Source organism: Leuresthes tenuis, unplaced genomic scaffold, assembly GCF_036924035.1.
Source record: "Leuresthes tenuis unplaced genomic scaffold, fLeuTen1.0.hap1 SCAF_15, whole genome shotgun sequence".
NCBI lineage: Eukaryota > Metazoa > Chordata > Actinopteri > Atheriniformes > Atherinopsidae > Leuresthes > Leuresthes tenuis.
Window position 1 is genome coordinate 26,397,262 of NW_027325369.1, and position 20,176 is coordinate 26,417,437.

Here is a 20,176-nt window from a genome sequence, read left to right on the forward strand (position 1 = left end):
CTGGGGTGAAATAATAAATAAGTGCATTTAGGTTAAGGCTATGAATTCCTTGAACTCAACGCAATAAAAATGGATTATGATTTGAGCTCAGCCAAAGTGGAGTAAGATCGTTGGAGGATGTGTGTAATGAAAAGCACACCAAGAAAGGGCGCCAAACATTCAGTTCGCTTTTTGCCCTAACAATAAGATTAGTATATAATGAGGCTTTTCATATGAAACTGTTCTTTTCAGTCAGCGCAGGTGTACAATTGGGGTGGGGTGGGAGATAGAGGGGAGGGGGAAGGGGGGGAAGCTTGAGGAGTCTCACGCCTAGGTGCGAGGAGATTATTCAAATAGGGCCCAAGGCGTAGAAGTAGGGATTGGAGGCTTGCCTAGCGCACAGAGCTATATCACAGCGTTAACAAGCAGCACGGAGCGTCATTTGAACTCCAGTCACTGACAGACGCATCGCGGCTGGCTCCGTAAGACACACATGCGCCAGTCCTTGACGAAGGGACACACCGACGACACAAATACTCTCAGTGGTCCCTAGTCACCTGCTATTAGTGACACTTTTGGCTTTTCCTCTGCTGGGAGACGCTTTGTTAAAGTCCTCCATGATGCTTGGAGCAGTTAAAATGGAAGGACACGAACACACCGACTGGAGCACCTACTACGGAGAGCCTGAGGTGGGTACCTTAAATATATATTTTTTTCCGTCTAAAGCCGATCCCATTTTATACAACTCAATATTAGCCCTGAGATAATATTAACTTTGTGATCAAATATTGACTTGAGGCGCCTCCAAATCCTCCCCCATCTCCACGCAGCGCACTATCCTAACAAAGTTGCTTGACATGTAGTGGGGGGAACTTTTCACTTGGATTATAATTTCATACGTCTGTTTGTGTCTACACTAAATCAGATTATTTTTTCTTTCGCCACGTTTACGCTCAATAAACACCTGTGCTGTTTGCTTTTGGGGAAATTGGTTCAAATATGTGTGTTGCAGTCGCTGTTTGCGTGAGCACAGTCTTATTAGGTGTTAACATTTTAAGCGAAATTGAGCATTCTAGTGGATTTTTTATTTCACTTTATTTGCGATAAAATGACATTACACTGTTGAGCATGTTTTTTAAACCTAAAACCATCTCGCGCAAAAACGCCTGCAAAACAATTTCAACCATTATGCACGTCCGCTGTAAAAAAAACTGCCTTGATAATTATGAGTTAGAAAATGAACAATAACATGATTTCAGAAGTTTTTAAAAATGAATATGTGTGATTACAATAGTTTGATGCCTCACTGTATAATTGCCGGTGCCAAACTCATAAATGCCTTTTTTCCTCACTGACAGTGTTACACCTCTGTTGGCAACATGAATACGGGCCTGGGAATGAACTCTATGAATACCTACATGAGCATGTCCGGCATGAGCAGCACGGCCAACATGACGGCCAACTCAATGAACATGTCATACGTCAACACGGGCATGAGTCCCTCCATGACAGGCATGTCACCTGGCACCGGAGCCATGAACGGCATGGGCGCTGGCATGACGGCCATGAGCGCAGCGCTGAGCCCCAGTATGAGTCCTATGACCGCACAGCCCGCGTCTATGAACGCCCTGACATCCTACACTAATATGAACGCAATGAGCCCCATATACGGACAGTCTAACATCAACAGGTCCAGGGATCCCAAAACCTACCGCAGGAGCTACACGCACGCCAAACCCCCATATTCATACATTTCTCTCATCACCATGGCCATCCAGCAGTCTCCCAGTAAGATGCTGACACTGGCCGAGATATACCAGTGGATAATGGACCTCTTCCCCTTTTACCGACAGAACCAGCAGCGCTGGCAGAACTCCATTCGCCACTCTTTGTCGTTCAATGACTGTTTCCTCAAAGTACCCAGGTCGCCGGATAAACCCGGGAAAGGCTCCTTTTGGACTCTCCACCCGGACTCCGGGAACATGTTTGAGAACGGCTGCTACCTGAGGAGACAGAAGCGTTTCAAGTGCGAAAAGAAGATGTCCGTGAAGGATACCCGCAAGCCTGGAGACGGCGGCTCCTCAAACAGCAGCTCGGAGAGCTGCAACGGCAACGAGTCCCCCCACTCCAACTCCTCCTCCAGCGACCACAAAAGGTCCCTGTCTGACATGAAAACGAGCCAGGCCCTGAGCCCTGAGCACACCGCCGCTTCTCCGGTGTCGCAGGGGCAGCACCTCATGTCACAGCATCACTCGGTCCTTGCGCATGAAGCCCACCTGAAGCCGGAGCACCACTACTCCTTCAACCACCCCTTCTCCATCAATAACCTCATGTCTTCAGAGCAGCAGCATCACAAAATGGACCTTAAGACTTACGAGCAGGTGATGCACTACTCTGGATATGGCTCCCCCATGGCCGGAGCTCTTTCTATGGGCTCGATGGCGGGTAAAGCCGGTCTAGATTCTGCGCCTATACCTGACACATCATACTATCAAGGTGTCTATTCCAGGCCAATCATGAACTCCTCATAAACTCTTCATCCCGCCATCCGATGTGGACTTTCTTCCTCATTCGATTTGTACATTTGTAAAAAACAAAAACAAAAAAATATAGACTTTGTGTACAATATGTATTTCAGATATTTTTGACGTTTCCCACCGTTTTAGTTGTCGAGTTTGTTAGTAGCATAAATATTTTGAGAGCGGATGTTGATGATAATAATTCAAGTGATGATGATAATGTGACGAGATCTGTTCTGCTTCAGGAATGGACCCCAAAGACACACAACAACTTGCTGTAAGATAGCCTACATCTGTATAGCTGGACGCCTAAATGAATTTTTGGCCAAATGCCTCGCAAGATTTGTTCAATCATTTGTGTAATTCCTATTTATGGCTTGTATATGTGTATTCTTGTAGTGACAAGAACAGAATCTATATTAAAGTGTTATTGGTTTTGTTTTCTGAATATGGTGTGTTTAGAAATTATTATTATCATTATTATTACACATAGGTTTAATGAAATAAGCTTCCCCACCACATGATGAGGTTCAAATCAATTTTGTTTCCATTACCAGTGCACAGCATGACTGAATAAATAAGACTGGTAGACTTACCGGTCATATAAAATAAAAAATGGAATGGTTCATTTCAAAGAAACACACACAATTTTTTTAAACTAAAATGTATTAAATGGAAATACAGCTAGACAGAGTAAATATTTCTCTGAGATCCACTTTTGGCACGCCGCCTAATGCAAATGAGTTCCCTATATTGACATGAAATAGGTTTTACATTTATCTCTTTTATTTAGAATTGTGGAATTTATTCTTACACACGTGCTGTTGTAATAAGGCGCATACTTTCAGCAGGGGATTAATAGCTTTGCTGGATAAAACCGGGAACAATGCTCTCAATTTGTCTCTCAGGAAATGCAAACAAAACAAATATATGCTCATTAATCCCAAACACAAATTGAGATATTGATGAGGGTAAAAAAAGATTTAACCAAAACGTCAGTTTCATGATATTTTTTAACTGAAGAAAACAAGGAGTTTAGAAATAAGAAATAGGCCAACAAAGCTCATTCAAAGCTATAAATTGGGGTAAAAATCCATCCATAGACGAAGACACAAATGCGCAAACAGACGACTCACCCTCGCAAATCTACATGTGCGAAGAGGTAAAAATATACACGTATTCAATCAGCCATTCAAATTCCCATACATACACTGACACACAGATGTCATGTGCCAATCACACACCGCCTGTCAGTCATCCATGCTACACACATAAACAGTATGTATCTCTCTCACACACACATACTCTGCAAAGTTAGATCAGTGAATAAGATTAAGTGTCATTGTCACATAAAACAGCCTCCCGTGGCGCAGGAGAATAGTTGCTGGAAAAGGGGGCTGATTCGGGAACAGAGCCGCCTGAATGTGATGCTCTAACTTCTCTCCCCACAATCTGGGGGTCCATTGTCTACTCCCTACTTTTAAAGTAGCCGGGCCCTCCCCTCTTGTTAGATAAGATAGGCTAGTTGTTGTCCACATGAATCCCAAGTCCCCTCTTGGCCGCTCTTCCCCGCCGAGCTCAAATCCAAGGCCGGGGGACAGTTTGGGGACATTTTATGCTCTCTTTATAATCAAATGACACCCCTTCGACTTCCGAACACGTAGGACCTAAAGTGTGCGTTTATTCTCCAGACCCTCTTTACAGATCGTACTTTAAACAGCGTGATCTGCGAATAAACAAAGCCAGTAAACAATAGAGTGGAGGCTATGCCCACATATAGGAAGAGTACACACACAAACCAAATTGCACAAGTGTAAACTTTGAATAGGACGCCGCGGCTCTGTAAATTTACACAGACATTAAATTTCGTTCTATTCATTTTAGACATATAATGCTAAGCTGATTTTTTTTATAGCACACTGATCGATATCTCTGTAAAATAATCATTTTTTTAACTAGCGGGGCAGTGAAATCTTTGCTTTGTGCTAAAGTCAACAGTGACAGAGTTTGAGCTCAAATAAATGCCGTGATGTCTGGAGCCCTTTGCAGAAGGCAGAAGGCGAGCTTCTACAATGGGCTCCTGTGTGGCTTGCCAACAACATGCACCGGCTATTTTGAACAGGTATGAAGCTTTTATTTCCACATAACACTCGCTCTCTTTAACTTTTATTTTCCTACTTGGAGGGATCATTTGATGGCGATCCCAGGCATGCACGAGGAGGGGTACAGAGGCTGATATCCTAAATTCATGGAAAAGAAGACGTATTGAATTTCGTGACAGGGTGGTGCAAGGCTGACGGGATCTGCAGGTTGTGTGGTAGAGGCTGCGTTGAGTTCCTGTATCACTGAGCTGCATGTTGCGTGGAGAGATGCTGCTGCACTGCAAAAAAACCCGACACGGGCGCGTAATTTAGCGGATACATTGTTAGAATTCTTTAAAACTAAGATAAAAACCACGAGTGCTTTTCACTTACATCCGCATGTGGGCATTTTTTGTGAGAAAGAGTTTTTCTGCCAGCGGTTTTAACTTTAAGACATGTTGTTTCAAACTGAATAACAGACACGACTAGCGGATCTTTACTCGTGTAGACGCATGTGAGACTCAGAGTGCTCTTGATGACTTACTGTTGGAGTTTTTTTTTTTTTTGCAGTGTGCGGGCTGTTAGAGATCCTGTTGCTGCACAGCTGTCCTAAAAGGGAGCTTAACTGCAGCATTGATCCTGCCACCGTCTTTAAACCTCTAAGAAACGGATTTATTTAGTTTTCATTTATGACATATTTTAATTACTAATAATGAAATTTACATGAGAATTTATATGAATACTCGCGATGATTAAATTATATTGAAATAGGTAGTCTTATTGTTTTGTTTTTTTTAGTAAAAGCTATGCTCTCTGACAAACTTTGAATTTCACAGTGTTTTACAACTTATAAAAAAAATTATCAATCAGCAATGACGACAAAACAACAACGACAATAGATAATAATACAATTAATAATAATAACAATAACAATACTACTACTACTACTAATAATAATAATTAAAATAATAATAGAATAAAAGGTTACCTATACAATATGTAATATTTTGCCATAGTTCGTTTGTTAAACCTCTAAACGGCCAGCTCTAAATCTTAAGTGGATGGATAGCCCTTCAAAATGTCGCCCAGCCAATACTAAATATTTGTATCCCAACGTGACGCTCCCCGACCCTTTCAAAGCGGGATAACCTCAGTCAAGCCCCCTCTGGCGCTCTCTGAGACTGGAATGGCCTTTTGGGTCTTTGCCGGTTCAAAGGTAACCAGCCTCAATCTGTTGTGGCGAACAAGCGTGGGCCGAGGCCACAGCATTACACACCTTCCCCGTCTCCAAACTTTAAACACGGCTTTTCTTTCAAGGAGGATACCTCTGCAGCTCCTGGCCGGCGCCATCACAGACGAGGACATCTGTTGTTATAGCAACTGAATAAAGGGTGGTTGTGCCTGTTGATCCTTTTTAGCCCGTTAACCTGATTTCTCTGCATTTCTTGTGGTCGTATTTGCATATTTCTTAAAGGGCCTGTAAATCAGACCTCCTTTTCCCACATAGATACAATTCATCCAGGCGCGTCTTTTGCAGACAGTTTGACTCCGGCTGCATGACTGGAAACATCCAGTTATCAACAAAGGTATAACATCGAAGTGACAAAGTTTGTTGCGTCTCGGCACGCATGGAAACGATAATGTCTCAACCCTACACAGAAATGAGTTCATCTCAATTCTGACTCTGTTTTACAACAATACGAGATTTCCTTTTTCCCTTTTATATCTTTAAAAAACGTCTAGTAATACAGGATCTTTAGAAGAGAGACACTCTAATGCCACGGCGAGTTTGGGCCTTTGTTTCAATGAGTGACTCAGTACGCTATAAACCATATGTGCATCCACCCATGGGCGTCAGCTCAATAGACAAGCGCGGCAATGGCGCTTCCATTCATAACAGAATTTCTAACAGGCCTATCCAAAAGAGGAAATAAGGAATATAGGGCCTAAATCGTTTGACGTAATGCAATCAACATTACCATCAGCGGAGAAGCGTGTAAAGCAGTTTGACGTGCGTAAGTGCGAGAAGGTTTAGTTAATCAACCACTCTGCCCAGATAAAAAACAATAACAAAAACAGACTATGCTTATTTGAATCCTTGATTATTCTCCACATCGAGCTATTGATTTAATTATTAAATCAGGTGTGGGTTATTTCAGAGAGTCCTGTGGTAATATATCCACAGCAGGCTTCTGCCGCACCTATAGGCTTTGCGCTGCAGCCGCAGACTGGAACACCCAAGTAGATCTGTCTCCATGGAGACGGCGGGACACCGGTCCAACAAGCTGTAATTCTGTCTCAGCCTTTTGCAGGGGAGGGACCGTCCACACTAGCCCGACTTAACTCCTCTTTCACCAGAAATACTCCTAATCCCATATCTTAGCAAGGCAAACTGTCGTCCCTCAGTATATTAAAGGGACCACAAAGTCAGAACTCAAAGCCACCCATGGTTTCACAGCAGGCGGCCCATTCCGGTGTGACGCTTCGCCGTCCCGTCCGTCCATCCGATGTACACGTGTCCAATTTTCTCCGCACTTGTCCACAGTTAACGAAAAAAAAGTTTTCTTATTATTTTATCATTTGGAGAAATTTGTAAAAACATTTGTAAAAATAAAACTAGAAAATTCAAATTCAATTAAATTTTTTATATGGAAACAAAATGTGATTGGATCGAAATTTTTTAAGACGTCGATGTCTGTTGATCTAAGAAAGACTTCTTTTGTGTCATCTGCTATTTTCTGTTCTTGGCAGGAAGTTTATTGGTGATTCAGGACAATCGAAAAACAAAATTCAAAAATCAAAAGTTAGCGAAATATAAAAAAATCCATTAATTGAAATGAATACTAACGCGACATAGTACTAAACAAAGCTGCATGCATATAGGCTCATTTGGGAAATGCATCTTTCATTCATTCTGTTGCAATAATACAGGTTCAGCTTTAGTCTAAAATGCGCACAAACACACATTTAATGAACCCATAGTACGGAGTTTTTTCTTAATAGTTTCTATCCAAAGAACAGAAAATATGTATTAATAATTCAACAATTCAAATCGCGATTGTATTAACCTATCTCAAACATTTGTGTTTTTAAAGGCCTTCATTGCATGGTTTTAGGTTCAAGTTTGAATTTAGAGTTATCATTTGGGTTAAATCTCCCTTAAATCATTCTCTATTTAGAAGAGGAAAATTGATACAGTCGTGATAGAATTCAAGTAATAAATGCCTCTGCATCTATTAATCGTTTGGCTGTGATGTACTATTCATATCAGCAATAAGCTTTTTTTCCTATAAATCATAATTCTCAACACATGAAAAGTATGATTTTTTTCAAAGGTCAGTGATTCTCTGTGGTTAGTTTTAACTCTTAATGTTATACTGATATTTAATACAAGCAGTGAAACAGTAGAAACTAGAAATTAATTCTTTGTGCTCATTGACTTGATATCCTTCTAGATTATAATCAGAAATTTAGAGAAAATATTCACCCCAGTTGATGGTTTTTGACTGAAATGTAATATAGTCCTTCAGTCTGCTTTGCTTTGAGCACATAAAACATTTGAGAAATTGAGGACATGTTTTGAAGTTGACTTGCTAACTATTTGCCTCTTTTCATTACTAAAGAGCACATATTGCCAAAAAATGTTTGATAGTTTGATTTATAAGTGACTGAAGTGGATATTATTTTGCAAATCTGAATCTATGGAAAGGTCACTCTGGTGATCTATAATCATGGTGATGATGATGAAAAGGAGGAGATATGTGTGTGTGAGACAGAGACCACCAGAGAGAAAAAGACAGGGATGCCAGGATGGACAGGGTGAGAATGCAGATGCTAACTGTGATGTGTCCGCACTTTTCTGACACAACTCTGTGACATTCCAGTGCAGGACTCCTTCATGTCCTGAGAGAGAAAAAGAGGGAGAGAGAAAGATCCATCAACAATGCCCATTGAGTACTGTGAGGCAACAGCTGGTGGGACATGCAGTGACCTAAAGGCAATCTATTCAGGCCTGGATGGGGTGCCTTTCACTACCCTGCTGCTTTTATACGGCTGGAAGTGGATGGATGGTCAGTGTTTTTCCTCATCATGCAGATGGAAGCAAAAGAGTCCCCACCAAACCAAGCCAATCAGGAACCACAGAATATCAAGGGTGGTGAAGTTAATGTAAAGTTTTGAGGGGAAGCTTTCTGTCATATGTCAGTGTGATGGAGATAAAACCAAATGACTGCCAAAGCTATTGTTTCACAAAAGCACTGAAGTGAGGCTCAGCTTCAAACTGGAGGGGGGTGTGGATTAGCTTCTCAGTTAGAAGAAAAAACTGCCATACATGATAAAAAAAATGTGATCAGTCAGGCAGAACAATATGATATTGGATGGAGATTAAAGATGCTCAAAATGTGAAGTTAGGCATTGGGTATGGGTTCATTTGTGTTCAAGCACACACTCATGCTTCTAGCTCCTCTTTGACAATTCCACAGGCATTTCCCTGTGGGCCTCATGCCTCTCTTTGAGATGAAACCTTGCTGGCAAAGCCAGCATAAAACGATATGTCAGTCAGAAGTGGTAAAGGGATGCTTGACTGTGATTGATCTACGATGGTTTCTTTATTCCCCTTGAGACTCGATACATCCATGTCTTAGATTCAGCTCTTGCCAGTGCTGATGAATAGCACCACGTATAGTGCCACATTACATCCCCATTTTCTGAGCCATTTTCACCCTGTGTGGCACATTCAGCAGCACATGGTCATGACATGGAAGCCAACATGCTGCTATATCTCCTGACTTCCCCCTCAGCTCCAGTTCCAGGAAGTGAAGGCAGCGCTTTGCCAGCCAATCGCAGCGAAGGACACTCAACTCATTAAAAGTTAATGAAACCTATAAACGTGGTGCTCCAGCGATTCATTTAAACCCCCAATCCAATCTCCTCTCCCAGCAAAGGCAAACAAGTCTGTGTGCCCCCAGTGCTGTCCTCGGAATAACAAACTACAGAATATTTTGTCCTGCATATGTTCTCCTATGCAGACATGTGCACACTGATAGGATATCTTACAATGGGACTTGTCCAATTTAGAGAATGTCATGGTGGTGTTCTGCAAGGGTAAATTCTGTAATCTGCACTTGAGTTGAATTTAATGCCTTTGCCTTACACTGCACTGGTTGTCAGGAATGGCCGCAATAGATATGCCATTTCAACATTCATGAGAATCACTGACATTCAAATAATGTGCTCATTTTAATACCATACATGTGTGAGAGAAAAGCTGTGCATACTTTCTCCCATTCATGTGAGGGTCTTCAACCATGCAGGTAGACAAGGCCAAATCTGAGGGTAAGCCTTTTTCTTCAGATTAACTAATCTCACTCTATCCAACAAGATCTATCCATTTCATGGGCACCCTCACCTAATAGTAGTGCTGCTTTCAATTAGATAACAACCCATCAACAGCAATAACGTTCCACTTTACTGGTGTCAAAATCAAGAGAGTGGAACAATACCCCTCCTTGTCTTTCAGAGCTATATTTCAACACGACTCCGGTGTCTTGTTGTGCTTCCCTTGGGGATTCAAATTAAATTCTCTCCATGTATACTGCCACAGTCAGCCCACTAATGAGTTCCCATACCCTGACGTGAATCAAATTAATCCCCAATTTAATCCCATATAAATGGCTGTGTTATTTATAATGGAAAGATGGATGCTCAGTTGAAGGATTGAGGAAAGCTGGGAGGTGTCTATAGGGCTGTTGAGCAGATTATAATGAAGGATGAGGCCTGTATGTTTTCCCCACAGCAGAGTAGTCCCTTGATACACACTATTTAACCCTCGCCTGCTTGACGCTGACAGAAACATCATGGAGTTTGTCACCTAATATCCTTTAAGATTAAGAAGTCGGCGGGCAGATTTATTGGTCAGAGCTGCGATATTCGTATGTTGAAGTACGCAATAGAAAGCTAAGACGTTATAGTACATGTATTGCAATAGAGAAATTTATGGTTACAGTTAAATTTGTCATAATTTCAGAATTGTTACAACCAACCGTTGTTTGAAGTGTCAGTGTCTGAGACAGTTTTGCATAGAGTTGCTTTCATAAGCAAATCCTTGACATGAATAGAAGGACATATTTTGTGGAATATCTCCATATTAGTAGTTATATTACAGAACTACCACCTTGGCCTACTAACGTCAGCAAAGAGTGAATGACAGGTAATTTGTTAAGGGGCTTATTTATGCAAATTGAATAACATCATGCGGGATAGTGAAATGCTGTAATACCTTTTTGGATGCAAATATGATGGTACAGGACACCACTCAATTTCTATGTGGAAAGCTGGTGGCTCTTGGTTCAGTTATTGATATGTGGCTCTAAAGACTCTGTTGAACCGTTGAACTTCCTTTTCCTGTTTTGGCACAGTGTGGGATGAAAACATCCAAGTTCGCCAATAAAATGAAGTTTGTAAACGCTAAAAGTAAAAAACAGGTCAGCACTGATGGAATTATATATCGATACTCCTGATTCAAAACTGTGTATGAAAGCCAGAGGTTTTCAGCTGCACCAAAAGCATGATTTTGACTTACTGATATAAACACAATAAAGCATTAACTACAGAGAAATTGAGTCCAAAGTTTATCTTTAAGCTCGTCCTCCCTGGAGTCTGGCTGAATGTAGCATTTTCTGCATTTGTTGTGTGTAATTTCTGGTTCACTGCTGAACGGCTCTTATTTGCTTCCTAATTTTTGATCAAGCAGAAGTGAAACTGTCACGACAAAGAGACCCATTGTATTTCAAATTCATCCTGAGTGCCTTTCATCCGTAGAGCCGGAGTTTGCTCCATGAGGCCTTTCAGTTGTGGAGCTGATGCCTGAATTGTTGTCTGAATTAGAGGACATTTTTGACAGTGAAAGTTTATAATAACAAAGTAGCCTCGATTTAATGGGTTCATTTGCTTGTTTAAGACCATGAAACAGTTGTTATATGGAGTCGGGGCGAATATATGCCTTGAAGGCATAGGTACGAGTTTTTCAGATCCAAATATATGATATGCAGTATATAGTTATAAAGTAATCAGTAGCAAGGGATGGATATGAGGATGGCAGACGGTTGTGAAGTCAGTTTGGCAGTTCAGAGGACAGTTTGGAGCCTTTAAAGCTTGGTCCACCAAATGTCTCAACATCTATGGTTTATTGAGGCATCTGTAAGCATACTCATTTTATTGCCAAGCTTGGCTCGTGCACCTACCATCACGGAAAAGGAAGAAAACAGACACACATACACACAAAAGTTTCCTGTTTGCTTTCATCCCACCAAATCCTTGACAGCCGTGCTATACCCCATCACTATTCACGGCATTGTGCTGTCACAACAACTAAACACATCATTTGTGTTGCTGAAAGTCATGCTGTATGTATCCAATACCAAATGTTTGGCGACTCAGAAAGGAGATGGTGGGGGTGCTGCATAATTTGCTAGGAAACATTTTACCGAACATTTGGTGATAAAAACGCCGGCGTCGGCCCCAAGGCTTAAAGCAATTAATTCAGGATCCTGACATAAACTCTCCAATCCTTTGACAGCTTGGAGCTGAAATAAAAATGCTAGTTCTCCTGGGAACGGCAGGAGATAGCTGGCTCTTTTCTGGACTGTTTGCTCACTGGCCCTGAGAGCAATCTTCCCCAGTCAGAATGAAATGCAAGGACACAAACAATGTACCGGCGAGAGAATGGGAGATGGGGAATGAACAGTTTGGACTATTTGCTCAGCAGAAGGGCAGCCACAATGGCCGGCCCATGGCTTTCCCATGCATCAAGCCTCTTAGTCGTAGGCCTCCCTTTGTTGCCTGGTTTCTTCTTCCCTGGCCAGATAAGAGCCCAGCTGCCCCATACTTTTAATTCCCATTGTAAGCCATACTGTATGGTCATTTATCTGTCCACATTCTCCCTGCCATGATTCTGTTGTCTAATTGAATGGGTTATCGCATGTGTATCTCAGTTCACCTTAGCATGTGTACTCGTTTAGGGGTTGAATCGCTCTCACTTTGTCATAAAAGGCAGGGCTGCCTAGGGAGGGGAGGATAAAGGGTGACCCCTCTCCTCATCTTAGAGAGGGAAGCACAAGTCAACAACTGAGTGCGATAATGACGTATTTGTGAGGCTGAATTTAAATTTCAGAGTAATTTAATCACTTTTAATTGTGAAAAAAAAAAGTTATATATGGAGTATCATTGTCTTTATTCTTATCTTTGAACCGAACCAAGATGTGTTTTTGCAGCCATAGGTAGAAAGCTTCTGAGGGCTCTTGAGGGAGAATGAGATGTGGCCATTATATGACCTAATGGCAACTCCAACCAGAAGAGAGGGCAAATACAACAAGTGTAGTGGCTCTGGCTGAAAGAAGGATCCATATTGTGCTCTTTTGTTTTGCTGTGTTGGTTTGTGTTTGCATTTACATTGACCGGTTTGCTGATGAATGTGTATTCACACTCAATGCATGAAATGCTGTCTGCGTGGCAGGAAATGGAAGTAGTGAGCTTCCCCGCTGAAGTCTGTCGGGAAGAAAATAACAATAGTAAATGAATCAGAAACAAACAAACAAACAAACATAAAAAAAGAAGAGTAGTGGGATGCGCAGGGGGATCAATACACATAAGACGAAGGAGTGTATTCATGCATGTGAGCAGACACTTGCCAAAATACAAACACACACACAGAAGCCCATCCCCCTCTGTAAAGGTTGCGGTGTCAGGACCCCCTGGGTGGTCAGACTGAGGACGATTTCAACACAATATGATGTTGTGAAGCAACCCTTTGAAAAAAGATGTTCACTGACTGTTTGTACTGTCACAATTGTGTGAAAGGCATATTTATGTATATGCTTTTTATTTAGGTTTAAAATGTATTTTGAAGAGCGTGATGATCTTTGCTTACAGAAGACTTTTACACTTAAAGACACTGCATGAAAACTGTGCTTTTTTTCACCATAGTGAAAACACAACCCATAATGACTCCACAATGGTTTATTCTAATGGCTAAGCTCTTAATCTATAAGATCAGATTTCAAAGTGCCAGTAGCTGTGCCAAGACAGGCCCCAGGAAGGAAAACCCTTTTGTTTGGGGCAGAAAAATTAAATTTAAGACCAGACTTTATTCATAGGGACCTCAATCACAAAAAAAGGTATGCTCTGTTACGGAAGCAATACCTTAAAGAGCAAGATTATTAAGAAACAGTAAGTTCTTGTGTTTACATCCACCTTTGGTGCGCCAACAGAGCTTTGCCAGCATGTCAGACCTCAGGTATGGCAAGATAAATTGCTGTCTTATGTGTGCTTGTGAGAGCCAGGCTCCTTGTGGGGTGGTGCTCTCAGCTTCACGCTCCAGCAACACTGAAATAAAGCTCTGTTCGAGGCATTTCAACACCGCTTAAGGTTGTCCGTTGCCGTGTAATTTATGAGTTGAGGGGACTTCGTTTCAAAAGTTAACTACGACCTACAATTTTCCTGCATTCATGGGTGGAGAAAAGAACCATGTGAGTCATAGGAAACTTACAACACTTCTCCAATTACCTAAAACAGTGAACGTCTGAGGGATGCCTGTAGATTTTTGGTGTGTGGTTCAGTTGCTAAATGTGTAGGTGATGTGACCTAAAATAATTGGTTGTTCAGACACTTTAACAGGTTAGCTGCTTTTTTTTTCACATGTAGGTTAAAGTAATAGAGTTGGTGGGTCTACTCACTTCCATCCCCGGAGCGCTCAGTGGGTGGTCGTATGGACAAACAGACATGCAGACAAACAGACAGACAGGGCTTGCTGGCATAACTTAATTGTGATTGGATTTTTTTTCTATTAAAAAGAAAAAAAAAAGGTTCAAAACCATGCTATATTTGTGTCTTTTGATACTCATCTATCTAAGATGGAAAAACTGAGGCATGCATATCTGGCAAATTTAGAAAAATACATCAATATAATCTGTTTTTTTTTCTTGTCTTGACTTTGACTCGTACTAATAATTTTCCAGATTAGACTAATATTATAACCATATAATATCATTATCACCCACAGTCCTTTCTTCCAATAAGCATAATGTCTTCCTTTATCCAAAAAAGCAAATAAAAAATGAATGAAAATAAAAAATAAGGAGTATTCCTGATCAGAGATAATATTTCATGAATCCATAAATACAAAACAAAACAGATTCCAAAACAGGGATTTTATTCAAAAAATGTTGACGCACAACTTAAATCATTAAATCTTTAATTGTACAATGCATATCTTGTCTTTGACCTTTGTTTTAGTGAGTTAATATATGACATATAATAGAATTGCTTATAACACATTATCAGTTGATCACTACAACATGAGGTTCATTATCAGAATAATTTTACTTTATTTATCAAAAAAGCAAATTAAAGAAATGGTTTGAATGCACATGAAAAATAAATCCATAAACATAATTTACAGTAAAAAAACTTAAATATTCAGATTTCAAACTGTCATTAGATATGATTTTTGAGTCTTTTATAAAACATGCATGTTTTTAGAATTTTTTTTTTCGATCTAATGTTACAGATATCACAGCACAAGTGTGATGGAATTCTATAAATGTGAAGCCTACCCAAATCCCATTAATAAAAAAAAGTGTAACATAAAAGTGTATATATGGACAATAATCTAAAAATGTAAGTATGTGTCTTTGTCAGTGTGTCAATTCTAAAAATCACCGGGTTAAAAATTTACCCAGTGTCAGGTCATACTGCATTGATCCAGCACTAGGTTAACTTAACCGCCGCAAACTGGCTGTTGTGACCCATTGTGGATGTTATTTATATATTATTGTTGGATTAATGGATGAAAAGAATTGTTTGCTTGTATGAAATCATACCCCCAGAGAACTGGCCAGTTTAACCCGTTACTGTGTCGATGCTTTATTGAGCCACTCCTGTGTCGGCTTTAACTCACTGCTTTTTATTGTTATTGCAAGATATTTTTAAAGAAACTGTTTGATGATATATCGATTGAGTATGAACAGCAATATTTACAGCAAAAACTAATACTAAGGATATTAAAACATAATATGCTCTGCAGAATATATATTCAGTGATTTACAATGACATACATTTTTGTGGCGATGCAAAAAGAACCATTTTGCAACTGCTATTGCAATAAGAATAGATAATAAATAATTAGAAATATTCTAATTCTATCATTTAAATGCCAGTTTGTACTGGAATATTTTATTGTCTCTGCTTCACACAATTCCCGTTGAAAAATTAATTCAAGAAGCGTTTCAGCCCGACATGGCTATACTATTCACATTACCTCTCTGCCAGTGTGTGAATGTCAACACGCTGTAAACACCTTTGACACACATGCTTGAATGCGACGGGTGAGTTAACTAAACATTCCTGGGTGTTCCCTGTAAAGGTCTGCCACTCAAGCACCAGACTGCACTGACCCATCTCCCACACTTCAAACTGCACCCGATGAAAAAACATATGAGCACATTTTTTCCCTTTTTATTTTTCCTATAATCATCTGCGACATACAATGCACAATAATACAACAGAGTAAATGACATAAAACAGCAGTCACATTTATTCTAATTACTAAAATACGTTTTTTTTATATATATGTGTTTTTAAAAATTGAATTGCACAACGCTCTACAAGGATTTGGGAATTTGGGAGTATAATTCAAGCCCCGTGCTTATCTGCACACCCAGACTATTTGAGTGTTTTGAGATGCGGGCTCCCCGAGGACGGATCGAAGGCGTCCTAGTAGAACTGCACATCAAATAAATAGGAGGATGGGATTTATATGGAGGCTGTGTCTCTGTCAAACAGGGCTCTGCTGACTGAAGTGATCCCCACGGCCCGAGTGGAGGAGAGGAGGGAGAGGAAGCCTCAGAGGGAAGAAGGATAGCTTTGGAGGAAACACGCTGATGCACTCACACACAAACGCACACTCAAAACCTCACACAATGTCCCTCTCAGTCCTGGGTTGTGACCGGCCCATGGCATTGCCCAGGTATGTCAACTATGTTTGCCAAGCCATCCATCACCCATGCACCTTCCCTCCAGAAACAGGAACTTTTGTTTGAAGCATACACTTGTTAAGCCCATCCTTTTACTCCACTAAACCTAATTAATTTCCCTATAGCTGAGACAGAGGATTTATTAACACCTATATTTTTCTCTGTTTTCCTCTTATTGTGAATTGTACAGTGCGAATACTGCTAGAAACATGGGCGTGTTGAGAGATTGTGAGCTACATTACAGTTTAGGGACATCAGTGGCCCTTATCACTGGTGACCAGGGTTTGCTAATAAACACACCGAAGTGAAGTGGAACTACATAGAAAGAAGGGAAAGATTTACGGCCGCATGACGCTCACATGACAAAGAAGATGTTTTTATTTTGTGGTTACGATTCTGTATTCCATTGAAACAGAAAAAAATATTTATTTTTTTATTTAAAAAATATAAGGGAGTATAAAATACATGAGAAACTATTTTATGTTGAAAAAGTTGAAAGGCAAAAGGTTTCTATGGCAGATTTCAGGAAGTGCTTTCCTAAATCATTTTGCTGTTGTTGGCAAACTTGGGGGCATATTGACTCAGAGAGTCATGAGAACTGACTACAAACATCTCAAAAGAAACTTATGTGTGGGCCAGTATATTTGCTAAAGCACCTAAGTTGGTAAGTAAGAGCCTTACTTCATTCCCTGAAACACAGCCTTCATTTATCTTTTGACTTCTACTCAGTGTGTGAGAGCAGATATCACTAAAAGTCCTGCGTTAATTATTGACTCTTGGCAAACCAAGCATCCTGCATTGAGTGGCCACTTTGCCTGCACTTGTGCTGCATTTTCAGCCGTAAAGGTTTGTGGTCCCACTATCCTCCCCAAGTCCTATACAGTATTGTTAGCACTGGGGGGAAGGTCAGGGTAGAGTCGAAACTAACTTTCAATAAAGAACTATTGGCATGCTGAGGTAAATGGAAGATAAGAGTTTGTGTCTGACCCTTTTAGCTATTTATATGAATGTGGCTGTGCAAACCTAATCTTCCCCTCCAGATAAATTGGGCCTTGCTTTGTGGAAGCAAGTTCATGCATTTGTATTTCCAACCCTTGTTCCAAAGCCTACTTTGACAGGCGTGAAATGAGTCCCAGACTTTTCATTGACAGTTCAAGATGGAGAGCAAACTGAGATTAGGGAATGTTAATTAATTGAGGGGTTGGTAAAATGGCCTTCAACCGCAAAGACTTGCTCTACTTATTGCCACCCTGCCAATCAGCGACAAAGCCGTAATCATGCATTTTTCTAGTTTCTAGTACACGCAACTGCTGAGCTCAAGAGCCTGCAGAGTTGGCCAGGATTGGCCAACACCTTCTTCCCTGCTAGTTAATAAAAGGATTTTAATCATTGTTGAACAATATAACAACATTTTATACAATGTGGTGTAAAATTGACCTGTGTTTTCTCTCTGTTCTCTACAGATGATCATGGATTTTCATGTGATAGGCACTTCCACCGCTGCTCATTTTCATCCCTCTGCATCATGCGACCTGAAAGCTCTTTCCTGTCGATGTACTTGGCTATATCTGCGTCTGACCTGTCTGCCATATGTATTATCAAAGCCTCTGTCAGCATGGAGCTGAATGGGAACAAAAGAGAGGCCTCCATTAATGATTAACTGTTCTAAAAGCCCCGGCTTTTGTATTCCCATGGTGCCCAGGCTATCTGGCCACCATGTGACATGCTCACAGCATTTTTCGAGCAGATTGGGGGAAAGCTAGTGAGCAAACACAGGTGCTTTGGAGCAGCGTTGCCGACGCTGTCAGGGACAACCACAAACAAGAGCAGCTATGCCTGGCTAAATGAATCCCCACCCCTCCCAGCACCAGCACCATCACCACCTCCACCCCCACCCTGTCACCAGCTAACTTGTTTGCTAGCTTCCTATAGCTTTCTCCCTGCAAAGCCTTCCTTCTGGGTAGTAGCTGCACCCCCCACCCCCCACCCGCACAAGTGCAATGTCCGCTGCAGCCAGGCTCCACAACTTCTCACACCCTCCAAAGAAACAAACAAATAAAAGTGAAGACGGCCGACCACTTCTTTGAGGTGATGGCATTTGCTGTGGCCATGACTAGTGGGAGAGCAAACAAATTAATGGTGTCCGAGTTTTCACTTTCCAAACCAAACTAAATGTCTTTTAGTTCAAGTGGGGCAATTCCACTGACCCTGGTGTCAAATGCTGCATAAGGGTTGCACACTCTTGCACTTGAAATGTTGAGAGGAGGCCATAAGAAATTAAACAGGACTTGAGGATGAGTCTGTATGAGCGTGGTACCTCTATATGGTAAAGAAATCTTTGATAAAGTGGGTGTTTAAGGAACATTGTAGTTAATAGTTGTTATTAAAGTATTTTAGCTGCAGACTATAAGAAGAGGCACTTAACCTTTTTCAGCAGAACGATGTGGGTGCTGTGTCGTTCATCTTTGATAAGACAATCAGATGATAGAATGGCGTTATCTTAACATGGCTTTCCGGCTGGGAGACAAATGAACAGTGAGTGATAACAGGAACAAAAGCTTTGCTCGTATTGGCTGGTTCCCTCAAAGAAAGGAAAAATTTTATCAGTGGAAAATTCACAATAGAAGCTGTTTATTTCATTTTCAATTTTCTACTTAAGATAGTTCACAGGAGAGTTTTTTTTTTTTATTCACTCAAATATTTATATTGTCTCCCACAAGCATTTTGGTTTGACAGTCTGCAATTACCTGAGCCTATAAAGCAGTTATTGCTGGAAAGATGATAAAAATGTTTAAAAACAAACAAATTAAATCAACAGGAGAGGAAATGAAGTTATAAAAGTGAGAGACGTACATACAGAAAAAGAGACAGACTGGCATGTGTGAAAAATATAGAAAAAGTGAAACTATCAGAGCTGGTGTCTATATTTAAAAGAAGTTATAGAAAAAAGTCAAAAGTAGTTTCCTCTGAGAGTGACTGCTGATCAGTGAAATATCACTTCTGTCTGGGTTTTCTGACTTTTGTAGCCCAATTCTCAGAGTCAGAAAGGAGTCTGTATACTCAAGGATTCACTCAAAGCTTTGTTTGCTTTGTTTGCCCAAAAATGATTGGAAAAAATATTGCAGTCCTGGCATGAAATGTTAGCAAAAAAAATGAGAGAGAAAATTTTGTAACTGTTTTAAAATGGCATGAATAAAACATTTTTTAAGAACAAATGTTGTGTTTTATTTTAAATAAAAATCTCTCCCAATTATATTTTCATTTGAACCACTCTTTGAATATTTCACCTTCCTAAAACAAGTATATGTTAACGTTAAATTCAGCCTTTAAACCATTCTTCGTAAAACTATCAGAAAGGGTTTAAAATGGGCAGCTCATCTCATCCTGCTGGTTCCCTGCAGGGATTTAGCCTCCACTGGTCGTGAGCTGAGTCTGATCAGAGGAGTTACAAATCTTCACTTTTAGGAGACTTACTGTAATTCACAGGCCTGTTGGCCACAGTAAAGTGTGGGGGCTCAGCATCTCGAGAGGGATTTGAGACAACATCTTTGTTGCCTCCTCATTGTAT

At 40.6% G+C, this 20,176-nt stretch overlaps 1 protein-coding gene and 1 long non-coding RNA gene across 2 annotated transcripts; both read left to right on the forward strand.

Moving 5' to 3' along the window:
• Nucleotides 1-347: 347 nt before the first annotated feature.
• foxa2 (forkhead box A2) lies at nucleotides 348-2,946 on the forward strand. Its single transcript, XM_072365566.1, has 2 exons — nucleotides 348-668; nucleotides 1,338-2,946. Exons 1-2 carry the CDS (start codon nucleotides 597-599, stop codon nucleotides 2,508-2,510), a joined length of 1,245 nt encoding a protein of 414 aa, XP_072221667.1. The 5' UTR covers nucleotides 348-596; the 3' UTR covers nucleotides 2,511-2,946.
• A 1,459-nt stretch (nucleotides 2,947-4,405) lies between these two features.
• Nucleotides 4,406-19,823, forward strand: LOC140270380 (uncharacterized). The gene is made up of 3 exons (XR_011907708.1): nucleotides 4,406-4,620; nucleotides 16,418-16,601; nucleotides 18,072-19,823. It is a non-coding gene; the product is annotated as an uncharacterized lncRNA (long non-coding RNA).
• The last annotated feature ends 353 nt before the right edge of the window (nucleotides 19,824-20,176 follow it).

What these genes read in the sequence shown, in the direction of transcription:
- foxa2 (XM_072365566.1), top strand. Translation starts at nt 597, where the DNA reads ATGATGCTTGGAGCAGTTAAAATGGAAGGACACGAACACACCGACTGG. An exon ending in CCTACTACGGAGAGCCTGAG is followed by an intron (nt 669 to 1,337) that starts GTGGGTACCTTA and finishes CCTCACTGACAG; the next exon opens with TGTTACACCTCTGTTGGCAA.